The sequence below is a fragment of the Piliocolobus tephrosceles genome, chromosome 20 (genome assembly GCF_002776525.5).
Source record: "Piliocolobus tephrosceles isolate RC106 chromosome 20, ASM277652v3, whole genome shotgun sequence".
In the NCBI taxonomy this organism is placed as follows: Eukaryota; Metazoa; Chordata; class Mammalia; order Primates; family Cercopithecidae; genus Piliocolobus; species Piliocolobus tephrosceles.
The window spans coordinates 41,569,711-41,597,681 of NC_045453.1; the positions used below are offsets into that span (position 1 = coordinate 41,569,711).

Genomic DNA, 27,971 nt, shown 5'->3' on the forward strand with positions numbered 1-27,971 from the left:
ATGTGTTTTGTGCGTGTGTGTGTATGTGTGTGTGTGTATGTGAGTGAACTATGTTGGAGAGGTAGGATGTAGTACTAATTGGTAAACATCCTGAGAAAGTAGTATCCTGGCACAATTCCCATTCTCTGTCAAGGCACATGTTGATTCAGAAAGGCAAGAAGATGAATTGAGAAAAGGAAGACAGGTGGGCATGATAGGATAAAGTGACTGTAAGTTTCAACTCATGTCTTGATGAGCCTTCCTCACCTTGGACATTGTAGCACAGGATAGGCCAAATGGGTGCATCCAAGGATACACCAGGGGGTGTCCCCAAAGAAGTCTCGCCTGTTAGGAATTAGAAATGTGCAGGAAAGATTTCCAGGGACATTTTCCCTCTACTTAAGAGAACATATTTTCTAATTCTGTTGGAATTCAAGCAGTTGGTATACAAATTGTAAATGTATTTATAATTATTAAAATGGGATGTCTAAAGGGCTCTGTAATTGATGTTTTTGTTAGCCAAGACATATATTTGTTACTGATTGTTTTTGAAGGTAATGTGGCACTTAAAAACAAATCCTTTTGTTTTTCTAAAAATACAACTTCTGACCTGACTTTACTTTATTCAAGTTAATGAAATGTTACTGAATATAAGGTGAGTTTACTGTAGCGATAAACAAAACTTCCAAGTTTGACGTAGGTTTGATTGAAGGATAATATTTATAAGGACAGGTGAGATATGACAACCCTCTCCTGACATATATTGTTAAGTTAATAATTAATTCCTATTTGTGCTTATTGTACAAATTCAGAGTGATAAAATATAGAAGCTGTCATATAATTAATGTTACACCATCAGGTAGCATCCAGGGCCTTCCGAGTGTTTTCCATAAGGTTTCGTGGGAATGGACAAGCCACAGATTCATCAAAATTTATCAATGAAAATTTTATTATAACTTTATTCAGCTATCAATCACCATAAAGACTTCAGGTAGATGACTGCACCAAAAATAAATGTGAGATATTTTTTCTTTTCTTTTACAGGTGTAGAATCAATAATTATTTTCATTAATCTATAGACAGAGCCCACTTACACCTCAATGAGGAAAGTAAAAATATGTAGGAGGTAACAGATGGCAGAGGTTTCGGTTATGAGGTTTAACACATGTGCAGCGAACTTGTTTCACAGCTTTAAAAAGTGTAAGATGATAGCATGGAGGCTGATCCAGAGAGAAAAACATCTACCTGACAGGCCAGAAACTACAGTTTTGTTTGATTTCCTTTGTTGGATTTAAAGGTGTAAAGACTTTCTTTCAAGTAAACATTATCAGAGATGAATATGAATTATGTGTATTTAGGCCAAAGTCTTCCAGTATTTAATAAGACATGCTACATGAAATAAAGCATAAAAATAGTATAGCAACTCTCAGTATATGTGGGAAAAGGAAAGATTTTGTTCTTACTAAACTGTTACCGTGTGATATCGTGTATCAGTTGGCATACATTTTTCAGTTGAGAATGTGTTCTTTTGCTCTGAGATTTCTCTCTGGAAGGAGACTCTACTGTGGCCTGTCACAGAGCCCAGGTCACCAGAATCTTTTTTAATACAGTCACTGGAGTGCATTCTGTCTTTTCCCAGAGAGGGTAGATGCTCAGTAAATATATTGATAGATAGAAAATTGAAGAAAAAAAAAAAAGACCTTCTTCTGAGACTGGCTATTCCAAATCCACATAGCATCATGGGGAAGAATGGGTAACCAAATCTGCCGAGCTGAGCCACTTTGGTTGAAATTTTGGCTCCAACTATCAGTTTCAAGGCCGGCGTTAGCTTTCTACTGTGGTGAGCTAGTCAACTTTCATTACCCTAGAACAGTGATTCTTGGGGGGCAGGGGAATTTTGCCCCCTCCAGGGAACATTTGGCAATGTCTGGACATTCTTTTGGTTGTCATAACTAGATGAGGGAAATGTACTGTCATCTAGTGGGTGAAAGCCAGGGATATTGTTAAATATTCTATAGTTCACAGAAACACAACAAGGAATTTATGACCAATAATGTCAGTAGTACTGAGGTTGAGAAACCTTGCCCTAGAGGAATACTTCTGCAGATGACATTGTCCTAAGAGCTAGGTAATATAAATTAAATGATACAACTCAGTAATCAAAGACAGTAGGAAAGTCTCACTTTCTTAGCTTAACCAAGGAAATAAATGCATACGAAAATTTAACCAGGAAGATTAAGAGAGTCAGTGTTTCAGGTTGAGTTAAATGAATTTTCAACAAGGGTTCAGCTTACTAATTTCTCTGTCTAAAAAAAGTCAATTTAAGAAATAAAACATGGAACGATCTGATTAATTCTGAAGTTAACATGAAAATTATCTGAGGTGAATTTTGCCTGGAAGCCCAAAGTAGAAAGTGGTATGGCATGCATCTGCAAAGCCCAAGGCACTGTATGTATGAAAGGAGGCAGGAAAGGGGCTCAGGTTCCACTTCTTGCATGAGCACTGCCTGAGTAGCTAAGAGGAAGTGGGATGGCTGAGAGAACAGCTTGTGTGGAAAAGGGTTGGTGCATGGAAACAGATAATTGCTTTCTTCAAATGTCTGAAGCAGTGCTGTGTGGAAGAGAGACTGTTTTACCTCCAGAGCCGGGACTAATAGGTAGTTTCCAGCTCATCATCAGGAGACACTAAATCCAGTTTTCTGTTCAAATATGGCAGGCGATAGATTCTGCGTTTGTAAACCTTTCAAGCTCTAAAGTATTCAGTCCAAGGCTGTCTGACCCTCTAGGACAGCCACAGAAAGAGGGAACATTCACTTTAGAGCTTGAGCCCTACCTAGCCTTGCACTCAAGTCACTGCATCCATGAATCAGTGACCACATACATAGCCTATTTGGCTTGTGCTGCTTATTCCGTGAAATGAGTTTCTGATGACTATGGGACTTTGGGAAGGTGAAGATAGCTAGGCCTTCAGTAGGCACTGGTACATTTCACTGTAGAAGGGATTTTCCTGCTCTTTGGAATATAGCTGTTGACCTGTAAGAGCATCTTTTCTCATTTAGAATTCGATAAAGACTTCAAGAAATGTTACATTTTTCTCCAGGTGCAGAGGCACTGAGAGACACAGGGATAGCTTCTAGAGACATTTCAAGTGCTGAAGTTATACTTGGGGAAGGAGGATACATTAACTCCCATTTAGAAAGGAATGATTTTTGAATATAAGAGATTTAAATCCTGACTGTGGTTTATAATTCATAAAGGGAAGACTTGGATAGATGGAAGTAATGTCAAGAAAAGCATTTTACATTGCAGTTTTTGTTTCTGTGACAAAAGCGCTCTCCTTGTGGGGAATAATCTCTTTTTGTCTGTTGATTTCTTTTTTAATACATAACAATAAGTGGTATTGTGGTAATTGCAGATTGTTCAGCTATTAATGCTATTTACTGAAACACATTTTAGAGAGAACATTGTTTTCTAACGAAGCAATAAACAACAGTTTTTCTTTTGTTCTCCCATGGAAAAAAATATCCTTTAGTAGGTATTTGTGGGCTAAAGAAATGTTAGCAAAAGAGAACCTTTTAATAATAAGACATTAAAACAAAATACCTACCATTTTCCTGTGTGCTGGAGTCTAGTTGAACACATGCAGCATGGTCCCTTCATCAAGACCCAATGCCTTGTGCCACCTATTTGCTTCCCTTCCTTGGTTCCCATGGCATACCCGCTGTTCCCATCATGCGGGAGCCCTGTGCTCTCGGTGGCCTCACTCTTAGCTATGAGTAGCTCTCCCCTCCCCTAACAGGTCATTGCTGGAAGGCAGGGACTGCCGCAGAGCCTCACAGCAACTAACATGGTACCTTCAACTCAGTTAGCACTTGAGAATTTCAAATGATCCTGGAAAATTAATATTTTAATAAGATCATGAATAAAAGTTGCTGTTATTTAGTAAAAATAATAATTATGAACTTTGGAATTTACAAAATGCTTTCAGATACGATTTCCTTTGCCCTTTTGAAGAGTATAACAGGGCATGATGCATTTTCATTCCCATTTTACAGATGACGAAATTGTTGTTCAGAAGGTAAAGTATCTGCCCAAGTTCAGATAGCGAATTAGTTGTATCTTTTACTGGAATTTTATCTTTAAAGCCCTCCTCCTTCTATTTCCACATTAGCTAAAAAATCTACACTTAAAACACCTTCGTTTAAAAAACAAGTTGTGTTTAAGCCCCTAAAATGAATTTTGTTATATGTACGTTAAAAACCAAAATGTAAAATAAGTATTCCTAGAATTTGAAGCAGCAAGCCACTTGTCCACTATTTAGAGGTCGATTGACCTCTTTGCTTTCTGCCATGGTGAAATTTGTATATAGTGGGCTTTTCATCATAGGATGGACGGGACAGGTGTAGTGTCGGATTTGTGGGTATTGCCGCTTTGCTAATGGATCTGGCCTGAGGTTTCTCCATAAGCAGATTGGTAGAGCTGGCTTCCTTTGGGATTGTTCTCTCAAATTTAAGCCATTCTTGAGAGCTCTTTGTCTAAACACAAATTGTCTAAATGGAAGGGGTGGGAGATTGTCATTCTAATTCATCCAGGCCTCCACCCACATTAGTGGAGACTCCCAGAATTGAATGACCACAGGGTTGCCCTCTGTTTTTTTTGCAGACCACAAAAATGTTGAGAGCTTCAGTTTTACTGCTTTGTGCAGGTGGAGTAATTTTACTTGTAAGAAAATAAACTAGAGAGCATGCATTTTGTGTTTTCTTAGAATGAAAAGAATGGATAATAATCGTATTCTAACATTAATCTCTTTACTGATATGGGAACAAACCAGAAGATATGGGAAGTAACAAACAGAAATCATTTTTCTGTTGTTAATCTGTTCTTGGGCATAGGCTGGGAAACATCCTGGCAAAAGTCAGTACCATGAAGCAGACTCGTTTTCACCCAAACCTGAGAGCCAGGCTTCCCGATTTCACCTTATGAGAAGGAAACATGTTTAAATGCATGGAACACGCTAGTCTGTGATGGCATTAGAAGCCCTGAGCTTTTTTTTTTTTTTTTTTTTAAGCAGAGTTGAGATCACAGATAAATGAGCATAGAAGCCACAAAGAACTGGTATATGTTCTCTAGTGTTCATTTTCAGGGAAGAATGGGAATCTAAATTTGTTGCTGGAATCTTGGTAAATTTCTTTTTTTTTTTTTCCCCCAAAAGATCTTTCTAATGCATTTCCCCTCAGCGCCTCCAGCCTCCTCACATAATTCCACACCCCCTTATCCCCCATGCCCAGTAATTTCCTAAGAAGATGGCTTTTGTGGAAGACCTGTCTTTATTTTGAAGATAGCATTTTATGAGCCAGTTCCTTCATCTGATAATACTTCTATGAGAGTAGGAGTTGTGTGTTTATTTTTGGAAGCGTATTTTTAAGCTGAAGCGATCATTTGTTGACTTCACTTGAAAGTATAGTTTTAAAAGGTGTTATTTGCATTTTTAAATGATTATTAGGTGAAGTAAGTGAGATGAAAGAAGAATTCATGTTTCAAAACTAAGTAAGTCCTCAAAACAGTGCTGTGCAGTCTGGGCGCGGTGGCTCATCCCTGTAATCCCAGCACTTTGGGAGGCCCAGGCAGGTGGATCACCTGAGGTCAGGAGTTCAAGACCAGCCTGGCCAACATGGTGAAGCCCCATCTCTACGAAAAATACAGAAAATTAGTCGGGTGTAGTGGCGGATGCCCGTAATCCCAGCTGCTTGTGAGGCTGAGGCCGGAGAATTGCTTGAACCCGGGAGGTGGAGGTTGCAGTGAGCCGAGATTGCACCACTGCACTCCAGCCTGGGCAACAGGCGAAGAGCGAAACTTTGTCTCAAAAAAATAAAAAAAAAATAGTGCTGTGCACTATATATGAGGCCCATTATTCAGGAATATTAAATGGTGCTTCATTGACCCTGACTTAACATTTTCCCTTCCTGTAAGGAACAGACGTGCTTGGGTTTGTGTTTAAACCTTGCTGGTAACTGCAGTTCTGGCCTTGATTGATGCCATTCTCCGTGTCTGTTAAATTAAAAGATTGAATGATGATCTCTTGGATCCCTTTTCTAAGTTTTTGTGGTTCCAAAGGAATAATTTAAATACCTTTGTTACCCAAATTCAGTAGTGTTGTGTTTTCCCTACTGATATTTTCTACTTCATTCTGGGGGTAACATAGTGTGCAGTTGGGTCCTAATCTAGATTCCAGCATTCGAATGAGAAGATTATTTTACTTGGCATCATTGGCAGTGTCGATTAAATCTTTACTATGTCCTTGCAGCCATGACATTAAGGAACACCTGACTGTGTTAAGTCTGTGGTTTCACCCAAGTGTTTCTTTTTAATATTCTAAGAATGTATTTCTAGCAGATGCATTCTTGAGACGGTGTGAATAATAAACCTGGGAAAAGTATAGTTTTCTGACTCTGGAGTACCTATATTTGTGTGTGCACATTTGACTCATTTTGGCAATTCTTACCTTAGTATTTACTTACATGATTATGCACTGTTAAGTGCATTTTACTTACCCTTTTTTTTTTTTTTTTTTTTGAGATGAAGTCTCCCTCTGTCAGCCAGGCCGGAGTGCAGTGGCACAATCTTGGCTCACTGCAACCCCCCCGCCTCCCAGGTTCAAGCAATTCCCTGCCTCAGCCTCCTGAGTAGCTGGGATTACAGGTGCCTGCCACTACACCCTGCTAATTTTTGTATTTTTAGTAGAGATGGGGTTTCACTGTCTTGGCCAGGCTGGTCTTGAACTCCTGACTTCAGGTGATCCACCCACCTCGACCTCCCAAAGTGCTGTGATTACAGGCATGAGCCACCACGCTCGGCCACCCATCCTTTTATCTGTGATGGCAGTGACCCTGTTTTTGCTTCTGCTAGAGAATATTGTAAAGCTGTAGAGGAGGGGGTGGAGGAGACAAACAGAGACACTTGCCTCAGTTTAGCCTCTTCTAAGACAAGCAGCTGGGCATCTCAGAAAAAGATTTTAGTATCCTCCTACCCCAGCCCTCCCTCATCCCCAGCCCCCAGTAACTTTCTTGGTGCTGTATGAATGCCTTTCTGTGTAGACTTATCCCTGAGCTTTGGCCATGAGGCCTGATCTTCTTTTGGAGTGCTGTACCAGTGTCTAGCACTTAGAACACCTTACATATGAGTCTGATGCAACCGAGTCGCTTCCACTGTTATCACTTACTGGCAACAACTTGTTGAAGCCCTCATTTGCTAAAGTCTCATTGTGAGGATTTAATAACTGCTCTTGAGCATCTGCATCAACCTCATTAAGCAAGCCTGTTGTACAAACTGTAATGGTGTAGATTTGAAGCTTATCAGGGTCATGACTAAGACAGTCATTACATAGTCAGGCCACAGCATCTTCAAGGCACTGTTGGTGCAGCTGGTAAGTCACTTCTCTCCATGACCTTACAACAGTTTTCCTCATCTTATGGAATTATAAATGTGCCAGAATTTCCTAATAGGTTTGCCCTCTCCCTGTCAGTCTCCTCAGTGAGCTGTGAAGTGCCCATTATAGGAAGCACACGTGAAAGACAGCAGCCCCTCTTGATCTGTGGGCTTCAGGCAGGGTGTTATGTTGGTCAGAGAAAAGGGGCTTCATGTTTTGTTCATATAGCAAAGGACTTGGAGCTGAGGGAGCGAGCTGATTCATGTGATGGAGAATCATTTCTTTCTTAGAGGCCCTGATCTCACAGCACCCTGAGCATCCTTGCAGAAAGCACTCATTTGCTGCTGCAAAAATGTATTGCAAAAAGGTTGCTCTGGGCTTGTTTGCCACATCATAGGCTCTGGCTTTCTTCTCACCAAAGAAATAACAGGCATTTCCATTTTAAACTCTGATGTTCTCCCTAAGATCAGGGACAAGACAAGGATGTCTTTTCTCACCACGTTTCAACAGTGTACCAGAGTTTCTAGACAGGGAAGTTAGGTAAGAAAATGAAATAAAAGCCATTCAGACTAGAAAGAAAAATGAAAGATATGTATATTGAAAGACTGTATGATCTTGTATTGGGAAAAGCTCAAGAAATACACACACACTTAAAAAGGAAACCTACTAGAACTAATAAATTATGTAAGATTGCAGGATACAAGATCAATATATAAAAATCAACTGTATTTTTATACAGCAGAAATAGACAATTTGAAAATGAAATTAAGAAAACAATCATATTTACAGTAGCACCAAAAAGAATAAAATACTTAGGAATAAATTTAACCCAGGACTTGCAAGATGTATACACTGAAAACTGCAAACCTTGTCATAGAACATTAAAAACTACCTAAATAAATGGAAAAATATCCGTGGATCAGAAAACTTAATATTATTAAGATAACAATACTCTCCAAAGTGATATGTAGCTTCCATACAATCCCTATAAAAATTTCAATGGTGTTTTTTGCAGAAATGGAAAAAGTGATCCTAAATTTCATATGGTATTGCAGGGAATCCTGAATAACCAAAGCCATCTCAAAAAGGAACAAAATTAGAGAATTACTAGTTTCCTATTTCAAAAGATCCTAAAAAGCTAGAGTAATCCAAACAGTGTGGTCCTGGTAAAAGGTTAGACATATAGATCAATGGAATAGAACTGAGAGTCTAGAAGTAAACTTATACGCCCATAGTTAGCTGATTTTTTGACAAGGATGCAAAGACAATTCAGTTGGAAAAGAATAGTCAATTCAACAGGTGATGCTGAGACAACTGTATACTCACATGCAAATGGATGAAGTTGGACCCCTACCTCACACCATATACACAGATTAACTCAAAATGGTTCTATATCCTAAGTATAAGGGCTAAAATGGCAAAACTCTTAGAAAGGAAAGGACTAAATCTCCGTGACCTTGGATTTGCCAATAGACTTTTAGATATGAAATCAAATATGCAAGCAACAGAAGAAAAAATGGATAAATTATCATTCATCAAAATTAAAATCTTTTGTGCTTCAAAAGATGCTGTCAAGCAAGTGAAAATACAACCCACAAAATATTTGAAATTATATAGTTGATTAGGGCCTAGTATCCAGAATATATAAAGAAGTCTTACACAACCAGGCGCAATGGCTCATGCCTGTTATCCCAACACTTTCAGAGGCTGAGACAGGTGGATTGCTTGAGGCCAGGGGTTTGAGACCTGCCTGGACAACATGGTGAAACCCCACCTCTACCAAAAATACAAAAATTAGCCAGTCTTATAACCTAGTCTCAAAAATAAACAAATAAATGAAAATTTAAAAAATTAAAGAAGTCTTACAACTCAGCAACAAAAAGACAGCCCAAATAAAAAATGGGTGAAAGATATAGACTTAAACTTCTCCAGAGAAGATATAAAAATGGCCAAGAAGAAAATGAAAAGGTGCTTAGCATTATTATTCACCAGAGAAATTCAAATCAAAACCAGTCAGCAAAAGGTAGAAACAGCTTAAATGTTCGTCAGCTGATGAAAAGATGAACAAAATGTCGTATATCAATACAATGGAATATTAATTTGAAGGAATTAAGTATTATTAACTAAGAAGGAATAAAGTATTATGTGTCACAACATAGATGAACCTTGAAAACATGTTAAGTAAAAGAAACCATACACAAAATGCCATATATACTGTAAGATTCCATATTCTGAAATATCCAGGGTAGGCAGATTCATGGAGACAGAAAGTAGACTAGTAGTTGCCAGTTACTGGGTATATGAGAAATGAGAAATAGCTGCTGGTGGGTATAGGCTTCATTTTGGGGTAATGAAAATGCTCCCAAATTAGTTAGTGGCAGCGGTTGCACAATTCTGTGAATACACTAAAAACTACTGAATTGTATACTTTATAGGGTGAACTTCATTATATATGAATATATATCTTGAAGCTGTTACTAAAAGAAAGAGGCAGGTTAGACATATTAGTGATCAACTTCTTTATAAAATAAAATTCATGTACAGTGTTCCTTAAGTAAATCTATATCCCACATGTTTTGAAGCAGAACAGTCCATCTTCATCTGTTTAAAGGCCAGCCAAGTTTTTCTTTATAGATAAGCAGTTATAAAAAATATTCAAGTTTCTCCTTTTGGGCTTGAGCATCACAGTGCCCTTTTCTGCCATCTGTCCACTTGTTCTGTCACTCCTGAAATCCTGATGCTGTGCAAATGCTCAGAACAGCTCCTGTGGCCACAGGAATTTGTTGCATGTTTCCCATTCCCTAAGGCATGCTGCTGTCAAGGAAATTCAATGTCTTCTTCATAGCAGTTCTGCTGGTGAGAAGTTCTAGGTATTATGTTTTGTTTGGTTTTGGTATTTTTTAAGACAGACTCCCTATCTGTCGCCTGGGCTGGAATGCAGTCTTACAATTACAGCTCATTGCAGCCTTGATGTCCCAGGCTCAAGTGATCCTCCCAGCTCATCTTCCCAAGTAGCTGGGACCACAGGAGTGTACCACACCACACCTGGGTAATTTTTTTTATTTTTTGTAGAGGCAGGGTCTTGATATGTCGCCCAGGCTGGTTTTGAACTCCTGGGCTCAAATGATACCCCACCTTGGCTTCCTAAAGTGCTAGAATTATACGTATGAGCCACCATGCCCAGCCACTAGGTAGTTTTGATTCTCTAGGTGCACAACCCAATTACTCTGTCCTGTAATATTTCTCCTGACTTTTGTAACATAGTTATACTCTAGGAAGTCACATTGTGTACAACACTTGTTAAAATCTCTGCTTTTTTCCCAGAGATGTACCAAGTTAGCCATTTTAACACATAATGTAAAGCACATACCATATATTTGGCCTCAATCATCAAAGTAATTGATGTAATCAGCTTTGTCCTGCTATCTTTTTATTCTCAGCAACTTTTCTGGAAATGAAGTATTGGTGCTGTGCTCTGCCGTGTTTTTTTTGTTTTTGTTTTTGTTTTTGTTTTTTTAACAGGTCACGTTGATTTGATTTATTTTTTAATCATCAGAAGCCAGGTAGCAACTTGTGGTATGTAAAGTATGTCCTTGTGCCCTAAGCTGAAGGAGCAGAGACCCACTAGCAGAAATGAGAGAATCAGGCTTTGGAGCTTTGAGGTATCTTCAAATCTGGTCTTCTGGTAACTAAAAATTTCTCATCACTCAGCATTTCTGAACGTCAGCAGGCGGGCAATAACTAATACTTAAAAGTATGTCCAGAAGTACTACAGGATCGTGGCTGTCTTCATTGTTAAAGTTTAAATTATAATCATATTTAATATGAATGTATTCCTCTGAGTTCACATTTTTTTATAATTAATTATCCAAGTATAGAATGAGTCATACCTTTTTGTTAGCCAGATTACTGGGATAAACGGATCCCAACCTTACCCTCTTTACCAAATAAGAGCTTCCTATAGAATTTCCTAGGTCTTTACAGGCATCTTCTCTAAAAAACAGTGATGAATTCATCTAACTGTGTAGTGTTTAGTTTTCTTTAAGTAGAAAGTTAAATGAGGAATTGAGTGATTTTTCATATGCAGATTTTATTTCTTGATGATTGTGTCTGGCCTCGTGGAGGGACGGAGTGACTTTAGGTGGAATAACCGGATCTGTTTGCTCTTGAGAAGCAGGCGCAAGTCCACGAAGGAAAGGCAGGGAGACAGATGGCTGGCTATTGTGTTACAACCATCATCTGCTGGGCCCTGAGCAAATATTAAGTGAATAATATATATGTAATTGGTGTGAAAGTACAGTTGCAACATTTCTAATACGGTTTGGAGGAGGGCTACTTCTTGAACATTTGTGTTTTATAGAATGCTAAGTTGAAATGTTTTTGTTTTTAGGGTTAATCCATTTTAAACTGCTTTAAAGTGAACATTTTCCCCCCATTTTGACACCACTGTGCAATATTTTGAATTGAAATGGCCTGTAATCGCCCTTTTTTATTTTCCATAACAACATGAGCACTAAATTATAGCTGTGCAATTATGTAAACAATGGAAATGCTTCCAGAATGAATCCTTCCTTTTAAATTTTCATTTTGTGTAATTGTTGGAAGGTTTGGAGCCATAATAAACAAAATTATTTTACACATTTATCGCTCTAAAGGTCAATTATAAGGGAGAACTAAAGAAACAACACTATGCAAAATGAATAAACCAATTTCTGTTGCCATCACCATATGTTTTTCTTATCACTTATGGTTTTTCCAGTTACTGTGTACATAGCATTCAATTAAAGCGATTCATTTACCAGGCTGAATATGGTTTGTGTTTATAGAACTGTGCTTTGGAGGAGAGGAAACAACACGCCTCTATTTGAATTACCTGATTTTTTGCAAGATCAGTGATAAGAGACAGATGTTCTCACCAGTCACTTTCTCATAACCAGAATCTTATGATAAGCTGCAAATTCACAATTGTCATCTTAGTGATCTTTTCACACTCAATGTATAGTATGCACTTGGACTTTTAACCAGAACAAGAGAAAAATACTAGTTTGGTGATCTATTCACTATATTGCAACATTTTGCAGAATGAATTTTAATTTCTTTGAACAAAAGCATGTGAAAGATCTTTGTCTATGTGTCATATGTTCAACTCTCAAAAATAAACCTCATTTTATTTTAGATTCCATATATCATTGAGCCTATTGTTTAGTTTGTGGTTTAGTCTATTTAACGTGTGAAAAAGAGACTAATTCTTGCTATAAAACTAACTTGAACTTCTTTGTATTAAGTTCTAGAACTCCTTAGACAAATGAATCCTAGAAAATCTAAAATGATAATTTTCCCGTTTTTCTCGTAGTATTTGCCTTGAACACTGTGGCTAATTGCTGTAATGCATTGTTAAGAGTGTTGCTTGAAAGCACTAATTTCTAGAGCTTTTGAATTTCTGGGATAATGTGTGATCTAAGAGGCTTATTTGTGTGCCACCTTTGAAGTGTCTTAAACTATTCTTTCTGTAGATCAGCAAAGTAATAGTTCACTGAATTATATAAACTACACCTGTAAAGTAAATTTTATAAAGTAAAACTCTTCAGAGTCCTTCTCTTTTTGAAAAATAATTATTTAATTGCTACTCTATTTACTTCTTTATGGCTCTTTTCATTTTACAAAGGCGTGTGTTCTTATCTGCTATCCCATTACATACAACTCCGTAAGGGAGTATCATTCCATTTTATGGAAGAGAAGCATGAAGCTCTGGGTATGACATGTTCTGCCCACAGTCACACAAGGTTTTGAACCTAGGCCTCATGGCTCAAGTTCTAGAGTTCTTTTCACCACGCCGGAGTGCAGGGCTGTTTCTCACTAGCCATCTCAGTGGAGGCAGCGCTGAGTAGCATCGAATCACACAGTAGAAAGGATGGCCCCTTTCCTCCTCTCTGCAGGTCCTTGTGATACTCTTAGGTAGGCCAGCTGGAGTTGAGAGAAGTTCTCTCACACCACCCTGACATTGCATTCTGTGCTCATATTTAACAAGGAGAGCTGGTCTCAGACCCAGAGTCTTCATCAGAGGATGGTATTTTTAGCAAAAATTTAGCAGCATTGGTTACTGTCATTGTATTACTTGAGTTACTTTTTACTTATGAGAAAGGATACACATAAGTTTTTCAGAACAATTGGGCCATTATTCTAAGCGAAGTAACTCGGGAATGGAAAACCAAACATTGTATGTTCTCTCTCATAAGTGGGAGCTAGCTCTGAGTACGCAGAGGCATAAGAATAATACGGTGGACTTTGGGGACTTGGGGGAAAGGGTGGGAGATGGTGAGGGACAAAAGACTACAAATTGGATACAGTGTTTACTGCTCCGGTGATGGGTGCACCAAAATCTCACAAATCACCACTAAAGAACTTACTCATCTGACCAAATAGCACCTGTTCCCCAAAAACCTATGGAAATAAAAAAATTAAAACATGAGCCACTTTGAAAACCCTGTTAGGCAAGTAATGTTCACTTTGGACAGGGAGATGGCAAAAGGCATGAGGGTTGCATATGAATGACTGATGTCTGAGAGCATCATCCTGTCCCATGTATATATAAAGCCCTGGAGGCTGTGAGTAAGGTTTCAGATTTTTATTATATTTTTCAAAGACTCCTGTTATAGCTGTGTCTTAATGTATGGTGGGGAAGGTGAAAGAAGGATTCTACTGAGTTAGGAAATCAGTGGGGCATTTTGTGGACGTCCTGCTGCTGGGAATATGCAGTGGCTCTTCTTTGAGTACCACATGGTTATTCCTAATTTTAAAATGTTATCACAAAGATACAATCTTCGAGTTGTTCCATTTCAGTGTGGAGAAGTAACATAAGCAGACATATGGCCATAATTTGGCTGACTGGTCATATAGTTCCCTCTTTAACCCCCCCCCCCCCCCCCCCCATTTACCCTTCCCCAGTGCTGTCTTTGGCGACTTCACACAGGCACTGTGTCTCCTCAGGGCGCTGTCTTACGTGGGTGGCAGGGTAGGGTAGGCTAGCCATCTGTTATTTTGCCCTCTTTTTCCAACCTTCTTGCTCATAGTAGCAGGTTCCGTTGAAATGATTGGCTGAAGTCCAGGGAGTAGGGGAGCCATGTGACTTTATCTCAGCTACTTGCCTATCTACTGTCTTTAGCATCAGTATAGCAGCTGAGTAATATTTTTTGAACGCCTTATTTTATAGATTATTGCCTTTATACGTACAAATCTTATGATGCAAGATGGATTCATTTACAAATTGTGGTGTTAGCTTGTTAAATGATTTAGTTCATAATTCCCATAAATTTAGCCTAGAAAAGCATTTTTTAATTAAAACTCTAAATTCCAGTGGTGAAAATGGGCTTATTTGATTCAAATATGTGCTAAAGATTTTTAAAGCCCACAAGCTTCAAGGTTTAGTTTCCCGTCTCAACAGATGGAATTAACACAAACATAACAAAGTTAACATCATGGTTGTTTGCATTATTAATCTTCAAATGCATGGCATTCTGCTACCTTGCTAGCCAGGTTTGCACGAATCCTTTCATTGCAACATATGTCAACAGAAATGTGCTTCCATCTGCTGCCGGATAGTTTGATGCCTGATATTCCGAGACAAGGCCCAGCACAATGAGTACCTCTGTGAGTAATTACAGGTGTGTGGTGAGGAGCCTAGGGCATTAATCAGAGGCTTAATTATGAAAAAGGTGGATCTTTTGTTCCACTCTTGGATCCTGAGTTTACCACACACTTTCTAAACTGCAGCATCCATCTGCTCGGTCCCTTAGAATGTTTGCCTTGACTGATACGGACCTTAAAGTGTATCAAAGGACGTGATTAAAGTAGGCTTAAACATTAACCTGGAAGAAGCGTGGTTCATGGTTTTTTTCCCCTTCCTTCCTTCCTTTTTTACTTATCTATCTATCTATCTGTTTATTTCTGGTGTAGGAAAAAAGTCTGCTGAAATGCTAAAACTTTGAATTAGTACTTGCTAAACTATTTACTAAATGTGAACTCTACTGAATTAAGCATTATACAGTAATTTTAAGAATGTAAAGGTCAAGATTTGTAGAAACTAAGACCCATGTAAGAAAAAAAAAGTCTTAGGAAAAATGGTTTGTGGACATATACAAATTTTTTTAGGAAGATAAGTTGTTAAATGAGGTTATTTTTATTATGACAGACTTAACATGTTAGAATTTAGCGTGTAACTACTGCTTTGCTCTAATGTGATACTGATAGAATTAAATCAGGATTATTTTTAAGGATTTTTAAGATAACCACACTGAAATCTAAGAAAAGAAACTAGGATTTTGCGTGTGTGTGTGTGTGTGTGTGTTTTGCTTCTTACTCTTATATTGAGACTATAATAAGTTGTGAAACTATAAGTCACATAACTATGATATAGTCATGTAACATTTCAGTCAGTGGCAGACCACATATATGATGGTGGTCCTATAAGATTGTAGTGCTGTATTTTTACTGAACCTTTTCTGTGTCTAGATGTGGTTTGATATGCAGATAATTTCCACTGTGTTACAACTGCCTGTACTATTCGGTATAGTAACATGTGCACATTTGTAGCCTGGATGTGTAATAGGCATCTACCATCTAGGTTTGTGTAAGTCACTCTATGATGTTCACAAGATGATGAAATTGCCTAACAACACATTTCTTAGAATGTATCCTCGTCATAAAGTGACACGACTGTACTTCAGTGTGTGTTTTGATTAATGTACATGGCCAACAGCTGCATAAGTTTGTGATTTGTGGTTTTCTTACTAATTCCTGTTACACACACACACACACTTGCACAGATGGCTTCAGAGATGTGGCCTGGCCATGGATGGCATGAATGCTGTCCAGTGGTGGACCCCTGATCTGCCACAGGCAAGAATTAGATATCTGCTTCAGACCAGAGCTGGGGGGTGAGGGGCCATCACAGACACAGGAACACAAGGTGTCTGGGGCAGATGATACTCTTCACACTGCACTCTGTGCAAAAGGCCACTTTGTACTTGCACCGAGATCACACGTATATTCAGAACCATGCTGATTCCCTGACCTTAGCATATCACTGATTACAGCATTACCTTAGCACTCTGCATATTCCCATTTCTTAACACATAAAGCTATCTGAAGAGTGAAATTGTCCATCTCTTTGCCTACTTTAAGATATTTTAATGTAACTGTGTGCGTTAACTGTGGTAAATTGAAAGCTAAAGACAGGACATATGTTTTGTTTTAGTGATAGATATTTGAGGGTTTTAATTGCATATTTACCTCATTACTCCTGTAGCTTGTCCAAGGAGCCTACCTTTACATAGAAGACAGAGGAAATGTCTAGTCTCAGAGTCATGGTTTAGATTTTGCATAATTCATCTTACAACTTGGTGTCTCCAATTTCTCACCTTTAAAATGGGTACAATAACCCTTGGAGTAACTCAGTTTCCAATATCTCTTTCACTGAAAATTTTCTGTGATCTGTGCTGTCTTAGATTATTATACAGTGGTCATATGTACCACTACAAACACTACTTTGGAATTTTGTGTTTGAACATTACAATTGTGTTTTCTTATCTTCCCTTGTAGGATATCTTAAACACCATCATAAGGCACTGTCCACCCCGCTTTTTCTCCCTGGGTTTTCCTGGCTTCTCAATGCTGGTGGGGGACTTCATTGCAGCCGCTGCCAGGGTCCTTAGCACAGACATGTTGACGGTGAGTATGACAATGCTCAGCATCCCGGCTCCCAAGAGGCTTCACAATCGCTAACAAGGTTCGGATTTCTCCACTCTTAACAGGTGTTGACTCATTAGTGCAATGTGAAACTGGGCTCTCAGGGTAGATACCCTGGCAGCTGATGTGTGAAATTGTAGGATAAGATGACACACTGGTATTGGAAAGGCGTTTCATCAAAAGGCCAAAGTGTGAGAATCATATCCTCACTAATATTTCAGCACATTTACACAGTCGGAAGCAGGACTTGTCTCTTAGAATATTATTAGCATTTTCCAGTAAATGGTGGCACAGACATAAATGTCTAAAATAGAGTTTTAAAGTGTACATTAGCAGTGTGATTTTTTAAAATTAAGTCTTGGTTATTATAAGTCTCATAGAAATATTTTCTTAAAATGTTAGAACACTAAAATCTTAACTAGAAGTGAATATGTATTCTCTTAATAACATGCCAGAATACTTTGGTAGAATTTTTGTAATAAAAAATTAGAAATGGACTAAATGATCAGTAAGGGCTGCAGAAAAATTTATTTTTACTCTCTACATTTACCTCTACTACTAAGGCAGTATCTTTTTCTTTTCTTTTCTTTTTTTGTTGTTGTTTTTCAAGAGATAGGGTCCCATTCATTCTCCACCCGGGCTAAAGCGCAGTGGTGCTATCGTGCCTAGATCACTGTAACCTCAAACTCCTGAGGTCAAGTGATCCTCCAACCTCAGCCTCCTGAGTAGTTAGGACTGCAGATACACACCACCATGCCTGGCTGATTTTTAAATTTTTTGTGGAGATTAGAGTCCCTCCATGTTTCCCGGATTGGTCTCAAACTCCTAGCCTTAAATGATTCTCCTGCCTCAGCCTCTAAAATGTTAGGATTACAGGTGTGAGCCACTGCACATGGCCAAAGCAATATCTTAATGCCTCTTTGAGAGAATACTGTTATACATTTAAAATGGAAGGGCCTTTTCCATTTGTGCTCTTTAAGCTGTTACATATTCAGAATTATTTTTGCCTCTTCAAATGGTATAAATAAAATTAGCTTTACTATTTGCTAAGCATTGGTATCGAAATCAGTGTGGCCATCCAACAACCTAAATCTTGTTTGATATGTGATTACTTTTTCACTTCACTTATTTCTTCTTTGCAGGGTAAATTCAAACCTCAAGCCCTTGGTTTTAAATTAAACTGTTTAAAAATACTTCCTGTAGCTGGTATTTCATGTTGGTGCTTTCACACACTAACTTTTTCTTATAAAGATAAATTAGAAAACAAAGAGAAGTGAAAAGAGACAGGAGCAAAAGGGAAGAAAGGGTAAAAGAGAAGAAGAGGCCAGGCATGGCGGCGTAAGTATAGTTACAGCTATAGGAGACTCAGGAAGCCGAGGTGGGAGAATCACTTGAGATCAGGAGTTTGAGTTCAGCCTGGGCAACATAACAAGACCTCATCTCTTAAAAAGAAAGAAAAAGTAGAAGAAAAATGTTGAATTTGTTCAACTGTGGCTTTATCGTAAAGAATTATGACAACTTTTCATATTTCATTATTTCTGAAAAAGTTTAGGATAATCTCAAAGAATTTTCAAATGCATTTTAACCATTTACATCGACTTTGAAAATAATTACAAGATACAAGAAGGGAAATCATACTTCTTTATCGAAATACTCATTTTTTTTTTTGGTATACTTAAGTTCTGGGATACATGTGTAAAATGTGCAAATTTGTTACATAGGTATACCTATGCCATGGTGGTTTGCTGCACCCATCAACCCGTCACCTACATTAGGTATTTCTTCTAATGCTATCCCTCCCCTTGCCCCCCACCCGACAGGCCCCAGTATGTGGTATTCCCCACGCTGTGCCCATATGTTCTCATTGTTTAACTCCCACTTATGAGTGAGAACGTGCAGTGTTTGGTTTTCTGTTCCTGTGTTAGTTTGCTGAGAATAATGGTTTCCAGCTTCATCCATATCCCTGCAAAGGACATGAACTTCTTTTTTGTGTTCATAGTATTCCATGGTATGTATGTGCTACATTTTCTTTATCCAGTCTATCATTGATGGGCATTTGATTGGTTCCAAGTCTTTGCTATTGTAAATAGTGCTGCAATAAACATAACGTGTGCATGTGTCTTTATAGTGGAATGATGTATAATCCTTTGGGTATATACCCAGTAATGAATGGGATTGATGGGTCAAATGGTATTTCTAGTTCTAGGTCCTTGAAGAATCGCCACCCTGTCTTCCACAATGGTTGAACTAATTTACACTCCCACCAACAGTGTGAAAGTGTTCCTATTTCTCCACATCTTCTCCAGCATCTATTGTTTCCTGACTTTTTTTTTTTTCTTTTGAGACAGAGTCTTGCTCTGTCACACAGTAGCTGGGACAACAGGCACCCTCCACCACACCCAGCTAAGTTTTGGTATTTTTAGTAGAGACAGGGTTTCACCGTGTTAGCCAGGATGGTCTCGATCTCCTGACCTCATGATCCACCCGCCTGGGCCTCCCAAAGTGCTGGGATAACAAGCATGAGCCACTGGGCCCGGTCTATTGTTTCCTGACTTTTTAGTGATTCTAACTGGTGTGAGGTGGTATCTCATTGTGGTTTTTTTGATTTGCATTTCTCTAATGACCAGTGATGATGAGCTTTTTTTCATGTTTGTCTTCCTTTGAGAAATATCTGTTCATAATCTTCACCGACTTTCTGACGGGGTTGTTTTTTTTTCTTATAAATTTGTTTAAGTTCCTGCCGGGCTCGGTAGCTCATGCCTGTAATCTCAACACTTTAGGAAGCTGAGGCGGGCAGATCATGAGGTCAAGAGATCGAGACCATCCTGGTTAACACAGTGAAACCCCATCTCTAATAAAATTTTTAAAAATTAGCTAGGTGTAGTGGCACACGCTTGTAGTCCCAGGTACTCGAGAGGCTGAGGCAGGAGAATCACTTGAACCTGGGAGGCAGAGATTGCAGCAAGCCGAGATCACGCCGCTGCATTCCAGCCTGGGTGACAGTGTGCGACTCCATCTAAAAAAAAAAAAATGCTTTAAGTTCCTTGTAGATTCTGGATATTAGCCCTTTGATGGTTAGATTGCAAAATTTTTCTCCCTTTCTGTAGGTTTTCTCTTCACTCTGATAATAGTTTCTTTTGCTGTGCAGAAGCTCTTTAATTTAATTAGGTCCCATTTGTCAATTTTGGCTTTTGTTGCAATTGCTTTTTGTGTTTAGGTCATGAAGTCTTTACCAATGCCTATGTCCTGAATGATATTGCCTAGGTTTTTTTCTAGGGTTTTTATGGTTTTAGGTCTTATGTTTAAATCTTTAATACATCTTGAGTTAATTTTTGTATAAGGTGTAAGGAAGGGGTCCAGTTTCAGTTTTCTGCATATGGCTAGCCAGTTTTCCCAACACCATTTATTAAATAGGGAATCCTTTCCCATTGCTTGTTTTTGTCAGATTTGTCAAAGATCAGATGGTTTTAGATGTGTGGTGTTATTTCTGAGGCCTCTGTTTTGTTCCATGGGTCTATATATCTGTTTTGGTACCAGTACATGCTGTTCTGGTTACTGTATCCTTGTACTAGAGTTTGAAGTCAGGTATCGTGATGCCTCCAGCTTTGTTCTTTTTGCTTAGGATTGTCTTGGCTATGTGGGCTCTTTTTTGGTTCCATATGAAATTTAAAGTAGTTTTTTCTAATTCTGTGAGGAAAGTCTATGGTACCTTGATGGGAATAGTATTGAATCTATAAATTACTTTGGGCAGTATGGCCATTTTCATGATATTGATTCTTCCTGTCCTTGAGCATGGAATGTTTTTCCATTTGTTTGTGTCCTCTCTGATTTCCTTGAGCAGTGGTTTGTAGTTACCCTTGAAGAGGTCTTTCACATCCCTTGTAAATTGTATTCCTAGGTGTTTTATTCTCTTTGTAGCAGTTGTGAATGGGAGTTCACTCATGATTTGGCTCTCTGCTTGTCTATTATTGGTGTATAGGAATGCTCGTGATTTTTGTACATTGATTTTGTATCCTGAGACTTTGCTGAAGTTTCTTATCAGCTTAAGGAGTTTTTGGGCTGAGAAGATGGGGTTTTCTAAATATACAATCATGTTATCTGCAAACAGATAATTTGACTTCCTCTCTTCCTATTTGAATACCCTTTATTTCTTTCTCTTGCCTGATTGCCCTTAAAGTAGCCTTACAGACATATATTTGGCTAATAGTACAGTAGCCCCATTTTATCCTCAGTTTCACTTTCTGATATCAGTTACCACAGTCAGTGGTGGTCCAAAAATATTAAAAGGAAGATTCTAGAAATAATTCAGAGTTTTAAATTGCACACCATTCTGAGTAGCATGATGAAACCTTGAGCTGTCCTGGCCCATCTTGTCCGGGACATGGATCATTCCTTTGTCCAGTGGATCCACAAGGTATCTGCTACGCACCCACTAGTCACTTAGTGGCCATATCTGTTACCAGGTGGACTGCTGTGATATCAGAGTCCTTGTGGTCAGATAATCTTTATTTTACATAATAGCCCCAAACCACAGGAGTAGTGATGCTGTCATATTGTTATAATTGTTCTATTTCATTATTAGCTGTTATTGCTAATCTCTTACTGTGCCTAATTTATAAATTAAAATTTGTTCAAAGGTATGTGTGTATTGCAAAAACAATAATATATAAAGGATTTGGTACTATCCACAGTTTCAGTCATCCACTGAGGGGTCTTAGAATGTATCCCCTTCAAATAAGAGGGAACTGCTGTATATGAAAAATGCTCAAGATCACCAGGGAAATGCAAATTAAGATCGCAATGAGATAATTACCTCACACCTGTTAGGATGGCTTTCACCAAAAAGACAAAAGGTAAGTGTTGGCAAGGATGTGGAGGAAAGAGAACTCTTGTGCACGTAAAAAAAAAAAAAAAAAAAAAAAAATCTTTTATTTGAATTCATTATATATTGCCTAGATTGCAATATATAATGTCCATTTATTGCTCCATTCCCTCTATGATCACCACTTACCGAAATAGTGATTCTTCCTTATTTGAGGCCTCTGACAGAAAAAACTAGGATGAGATTTGACGTCACAACCAACACATCCCCAAAGACATAGGTTAAAAACATATTGATAGGGATCAGTATGTATATTAAAACAATATGTATATCAAAATATTATGTTGTATATACTTTAAATATATAATTTTTTTTTGTTCTTAAGATGGAGTCTCGTTCTTTTGCCCAGGCTGGAGTGCAGTGGCGCGATCTCGGCTCACTGCAACCTCCACCTCCCGGGTTCAAGCAATTCTCCTGCCTCAGCCTCCTGCGTAGCTGGGATTACAGGTGCCCGCCACCAGGCCAAGCTAATTTTTGTATTTTTAGTAGAGATGGGGTTTCACTATGTTGGTCAGGCTGGTCTTGACCCCCTGACCTCCTGATCCACCCACCTCGGCCTCCCAAAGTGCTGGGATTACAGGCATGAGCCACCACGCCCGGCCCATAAATTTTTATTAATTGTACTTTAGTAAAGCTGGAAAGAAAGAACCAACACAATAGAGACTACTCAAATCAAAGATGGTATAAAGATAAATGTAAAGGTCAAATTCACATAAAGAAGTGTTGCCAAGGTAGGAAAATAAATAACCAAGAAATAACCAGAACCTGGAAAAACACAAACTAGAAAATATTGAGGGAAGAAAGTACTGAAACATAAACCAAGAATGTGCTTCAAAAAATTCAGAAAGGATGAAATACAAAACCAGCTTGCAATAAAGAAAAAAGTGTTATGTTCTTTGAAACTACAATAAGAGACATGAGTGCCTTATCTTTTAAGCCTTTTAAAGGCATCGAATTTGCTTGGTCTTTAACACATATATCAATGTTACATAATATTATATACATTTTTCTCTACTATCTGCCTGAGGTATGATAGTAGGAATAAATGTTACAGCCATGAATTGATTTTTAGTTCTGTTTTCAAATATTGCACATGAGTATTTGGGTTAGTGAATGGTTGGGTACTGGGTATGCTAATCATACCATTTTTTCTACACATTTTCATCCCCTTGTACACTTACGGTGGGAAGGTAAATTGGTGCAGCCGTTATGGAAAACAGTATGGAGGTTTCTCAAAAAGTTGAAAATAGAACTACCATATGACCCAGCAATCCCACTTCTGGGTATATATCCAAAGGAATTGAAATCAGTATGTTGAAGAAATATCTGCACTCTCACGTTCAGTGTAGCAGCATTCACAATAGCCAAGATACGAAAGCAACTTAAATGTCTGTTGACAGATGAATGGATAAAGGAAACGTGGTATATATCTCCAATGGAATATTATTCAGCCTTCAAAAAACAAAGGAAATTCTGTTGTTTGCAACAGCATGAATGAACCATTTTTCCAAATGAAAGAAGCCAAACTCAGAAAGACAAATACTGTGTGGTGTCACTTGTATGTGGAATCTAAAAAAGTCCAACTCCTAGAAGCAGAGAGTAGAATGGTGGTTCCCAGGGGCTGTGGTTGGGGTGGGGGGAGATGGGGTGATGTTTCTCAGTGGTCAAAAGTTTTAGTTATGCAGAATGAATGAGTTCTGGAGATCTCAGTGTGGTCACTATAGTTAATAATACTATATTATAAACTTGAAATTTTCTAAGAGAGTAAATCTTAAATGTTCACAACTCATGCATAAAGAAACTATATGAGGTGATATATTAATTCACTTGTTTGTGGTAATTTCACTATGTGTATATATATATCAAAATATTATGTTGTATATACTTTAAATATATAAATTTTTATTCATTATACCTTAGTAAAGTTGAAAAAAAAGAATCAACACAAAATTAATAACGTAGCCTTCCAAAATGTTTTTTTAAAAGAGAGAGAATATGAATGAGAATGTGAAGTAAGAGTTACATGAAGGAACCACACTCTGAGTGTTAGTACTTTCCTGTTTAAACTTAAGGTTAAAATTGTAGAGGAACTGGTGAAAGGTGTTTGGGCTGGAGCAGACTTGCTCAGTCAGAATTTTCCGTTAGCACGAGGTAATTACCAGTGTGAAGTACCCCTGCTAGGTAGGTCTGCCCCACTGAGGCAGTAGGGAAGGGAGATGCACAGATGGCTCGCCCAAGTCCCCAAGAGATGAGGAGAAGCTTGTGCGCAGCAACATTGTTTGTAACAGCCAAAACCTAGAGCCAATCCAAATGCCCATCAGCAATAGAACGGATAAATTACGGTGTGTACATAAGATGGATTATTATATACAATGAAAACACAGGATCAGTTACATAACATAATGAGTGAAAGAAGTCAGACACAAAAGAACATATACTCTAATTTCATTTATTTAATTGAAAAACCAGACAAAACCAATCTGTGGTGTTACAGCAGAATGCGGTTACTTTGGGGGAGGGGAGGCTATCATGGGAGGGGCACAAAGAGGACTTCTGTGGGTTGGTAATGATACTCTTCCGGTTGTCTGTCTCTACGTCCTCAGGGCTGCGACCTCTGTCATCACTTCTCTCTCTGTGTACTCCACAAAGACGCATGCATTCAGTTCCTCTGAACACATCTGAGTTGTCATCCCAGACTTTTCTCTCCTAACCTCAGGACAAGCATTTCAAAAAGTCTTCCTCAGAACAGTCATCTCCCCAGATACTCTGGGGGAAAGAGAAGGAAGAAAGCCAGGTTCATAGTCAAGTAATTTTGGGAAATACACTTCTTCACTTGGAAATTCACAGCGTGCAGTAACATGTTAAACGCTTCTATTTAATTGTGCTTAGCCAAATATCTCTGCAACGTCTTTTTCCTGGGAGTCTGTGTTTTTGCCCTTTCACAGTTGCTGTGGCCCTAGTGGAACATACTTTGGAGACAACTGCTTCTGACCCTTTCAGCCTCCTGTCTCATGGGCACCTGCCTCTTCCCTACTCAGCTGGCTCCCTCACCCACTGCCAGCCTGCCTGATTTCTACTCCCCTCTGTGGCCCTTAGCAGCAGTTTGTTTTAGGTTTCCTACACATCCTGAGCAGAACCAATCCTTGCCTCATCCCATAGAATAGCTCTGCCGTGCTTTATATTGCCTTTTATTTACCTGTGTACTTACGGGAACCAAGCTAGGTAAAAAATGAAGGACTGGGCTCCCGTGCTATGTTGCTCTCCTAGCAGGTGCTTCACTGAATTGTGTATAGCTGTTGTTTGCCTCTCTTCCTCTACCTCACATACCGTGCCTCATCTCTCTGAGAGAGAAAAACTCTCTGATTTTATAGCCTAAGTGCTTAACTATAGGCTCAGTCTGGACCTGGAGCTAGATGGCCTCAGTTCAAATCCAGGGTGCATCACTTAAGAGCCATATGGCATTGAAAAGCTACTTAACTTCTTTGAGTGTCAGTTTTCTCACTGGAAAATGAAAACAATAGCCTCTCCTTCATTGGGTTGGTGAGGGGACTTTATGAGGAAATGCTTGTACAGCACTTAGAAGAGTGCCTACCACAGAGTGAGAACTCCTTAAATGTGAGCTTTCATTGTTTTAATTATTACATAATAGTAGACAGATAGATGGACAGATAGGTAAGTAAACTGATGACAGACCTGTGTAATCCCCTATTCTTGGCTAACCACAGCTGCTGTTGTTGACTGAATTGAAATCTAGTGAAATGCCTTTTTTCTTTTTTTTGAGACAGAGTCTCACTCTGTTGCCTACGCTGGAGTGCAGTGGCACCATGTTGGCTACCTGCAACCTCCATCTCCTGGGTTCAAGCAAGTCTCCTGCCTCAGCCTCCTGAGTAGCTTGGATTACAGCTGCCCACCACCACCCCTGGCTAACTGGCTAGTTTTTGTATTTTTAGTAGAGATGAGATTTCACCATGTTGGCCAGGCTGGTCTTGAACTCCTGACCTCAGGTGACCCACCCGCCTTGGCCTCCCAAAGTGCTGGGATTACAGGTGTGAGCCACTGCACCTGGACATGCCTTTTTAAATATATACCTAATTCTAACACTGGGCAAATAAGAGAAAAGTATCTCACTAGATATAGCGATATAGTATCTTATCATATGTTGTTTCATAAAGTAGTTCTTGGTGATAGACAGGAAATGTGGTAGTTTGTCTTCTCTTTCTACCCTCTGATAGTTACCTCCATCTCTACTTCTCTATGAATTCTCCTTAATTGTTCTCAGCAGCAAAATGATACTAAATTGATATCCTTTATCCTGCTTTGTTGAGAACATTAGCAGTAAAACAATGTAAACAGTCATGACAGAGTCATTGGCCTTTCTAATTCTGAATGAATCTGCACATCAGTTTCCACAACACTTGTTTACCTCCAAGTATAGTGATATTTTCCATTCCTTAGAAATTTGTTTTTTTGTTTAGGCAAACCTCTTTTGCTTAAATATTCATCTGGAAGAGAATAACTCTACCGAGTTTGGTATTTTTTATCTAGGATGAAGAATAAAACGTCGCTTATTTAATGTTTCTAACTTTCAAAAAGAGAAATGTGTGTGTTTCTCTTCCTTATGTGCAGGCGCCTCGTTCAGAGGCTGTCACTGTCCTTGGCTCTCTGGTCTGCTTTCCAAATACCTACCAGGAGATTCCTTTACTGCAGTCAGTACCAGAAGTAAATGAGGCCATTGCAGGAACTGAAGATGTCAAGGTACATAATACATTTGACTGTATCTCAAGTTTAGCACCTTTTATAATTCTAGCTGTATGATTATCTCTTCCATTAGTATATATTAATCTGCGTATTCCTGAAATTTTGCTGCATCTTTTAAATGTTTCAGTAGGTGTTTTTAGAAGGCTATTCGTGGGCTATACATGTGTTAAATTCAGAGCATATTGCAGTTAGACCTTATAGCTATAGCTATAGCAGGTGTTTTTTGTTATACCTGTTTGTTGGGCCTAGGGATCATAATCATGTAGTGAATTGCCTTTGGTAATAATTTTATTAACTTAATTAACTGCATTAGTGCATCAAGTTAATTTATAAGAAATAATGGAAGTAAGCTAAATACTCACTCATATTGTTGGCCTGATTAAATACTACTAATAATTTGAGATTCTAAATTATTTATTGGAGAATAAAAGTAAGCATTTGTTCTCTCCTCAGCTGACTTTGAGGTAAACAAAAATGCTTTTAGAATCCCAGAATCAAACTATAAAACATAATTACGGTATATAATTCAGTGTACAACATTTAATTCAATTAAAGTAAAAGAAAACCGAGATTTTCCTATCTGGAAGTCTCATTTGCTTTATACCAGAAGCGCTCTACTCCACGGGCTGAATGGCTTAGGGAGGCCCTGTGGAGACCCCCATCCTCCACCACCCACTCCCCCGAGCCCAGTGTTCTTCTCGCCTCAGGCTCTCACTCATAGATGAGCTCTCTGAGCTCCCTGGTTGAACTTCAGTAGTTCCTGGCTGCCTGGAACGTGGTCAGAACATGTGGGAAACCAACTATGACGAAAAGTTTTTATTTTACTTAATTTTGTGTTTTTAGCATTACCTCATAAATATTTTACTGAAGAATGCCACAGAAGAACCAAATGAATATGCAAGGTAAATGTTGAATAAGAGGTAAACTGTTTTAGAATTTTAAGATACACATTTATGTGTAAGTAGTTAATGTTACAAAAGAAAACACTTATTCTTTCACATAGCTCTTATACAGACTGAGAAGTATAGGAAGAATGATGCCAGGAAGATGTTTTGCATGATTATTTTAAAAGGTATCATTATTAAGTAAAAATTGTAAAGTGCAGAAGAGTATACATAATACACTATTTTGTGTGAGAAAAAGCAAGATTACAAATATAATCATGTATCCTCTAATATTTTCA

At 38.5% G+C, this 27,971-nt stretch overlaps 1 protein-coding gene across 6 annotated transcripts in view; it reads left to right on the forward strand.

Annotated features, from left to right (window-relative positions):
* RALGAPA2 (Ral GTPase activating protein catalytic subunit alpha 2) overlaps positions 1 to 27,971 on the forward strand; it is a 323,453-nt gene that overhangs the window by 147,614 nt on the left and 147,868 nt on the right. For all 6 annotated transcript variants that reach the window (XM_023217753.2, XM_023217754.2, XM_023217757.1 and 3 more), the window contains 3 exons: positions 17,002 to 17,130; positions 26,657 to 26,785; positions 27,632 to 27,690. In XM_023217753.2, the coding sequence (XP_023073521.1) occupies positions 17,002 to 17,130; positions 26,657 to 26,785; positions 27,632 to 27,690 (317 nt within the window). The remainder of the gene's footprint in view (positions 1 to 17,001; positions 17,131 to 26,656; positions 26,786 to 27,631; positions 27,691 to 27,971) is intronic.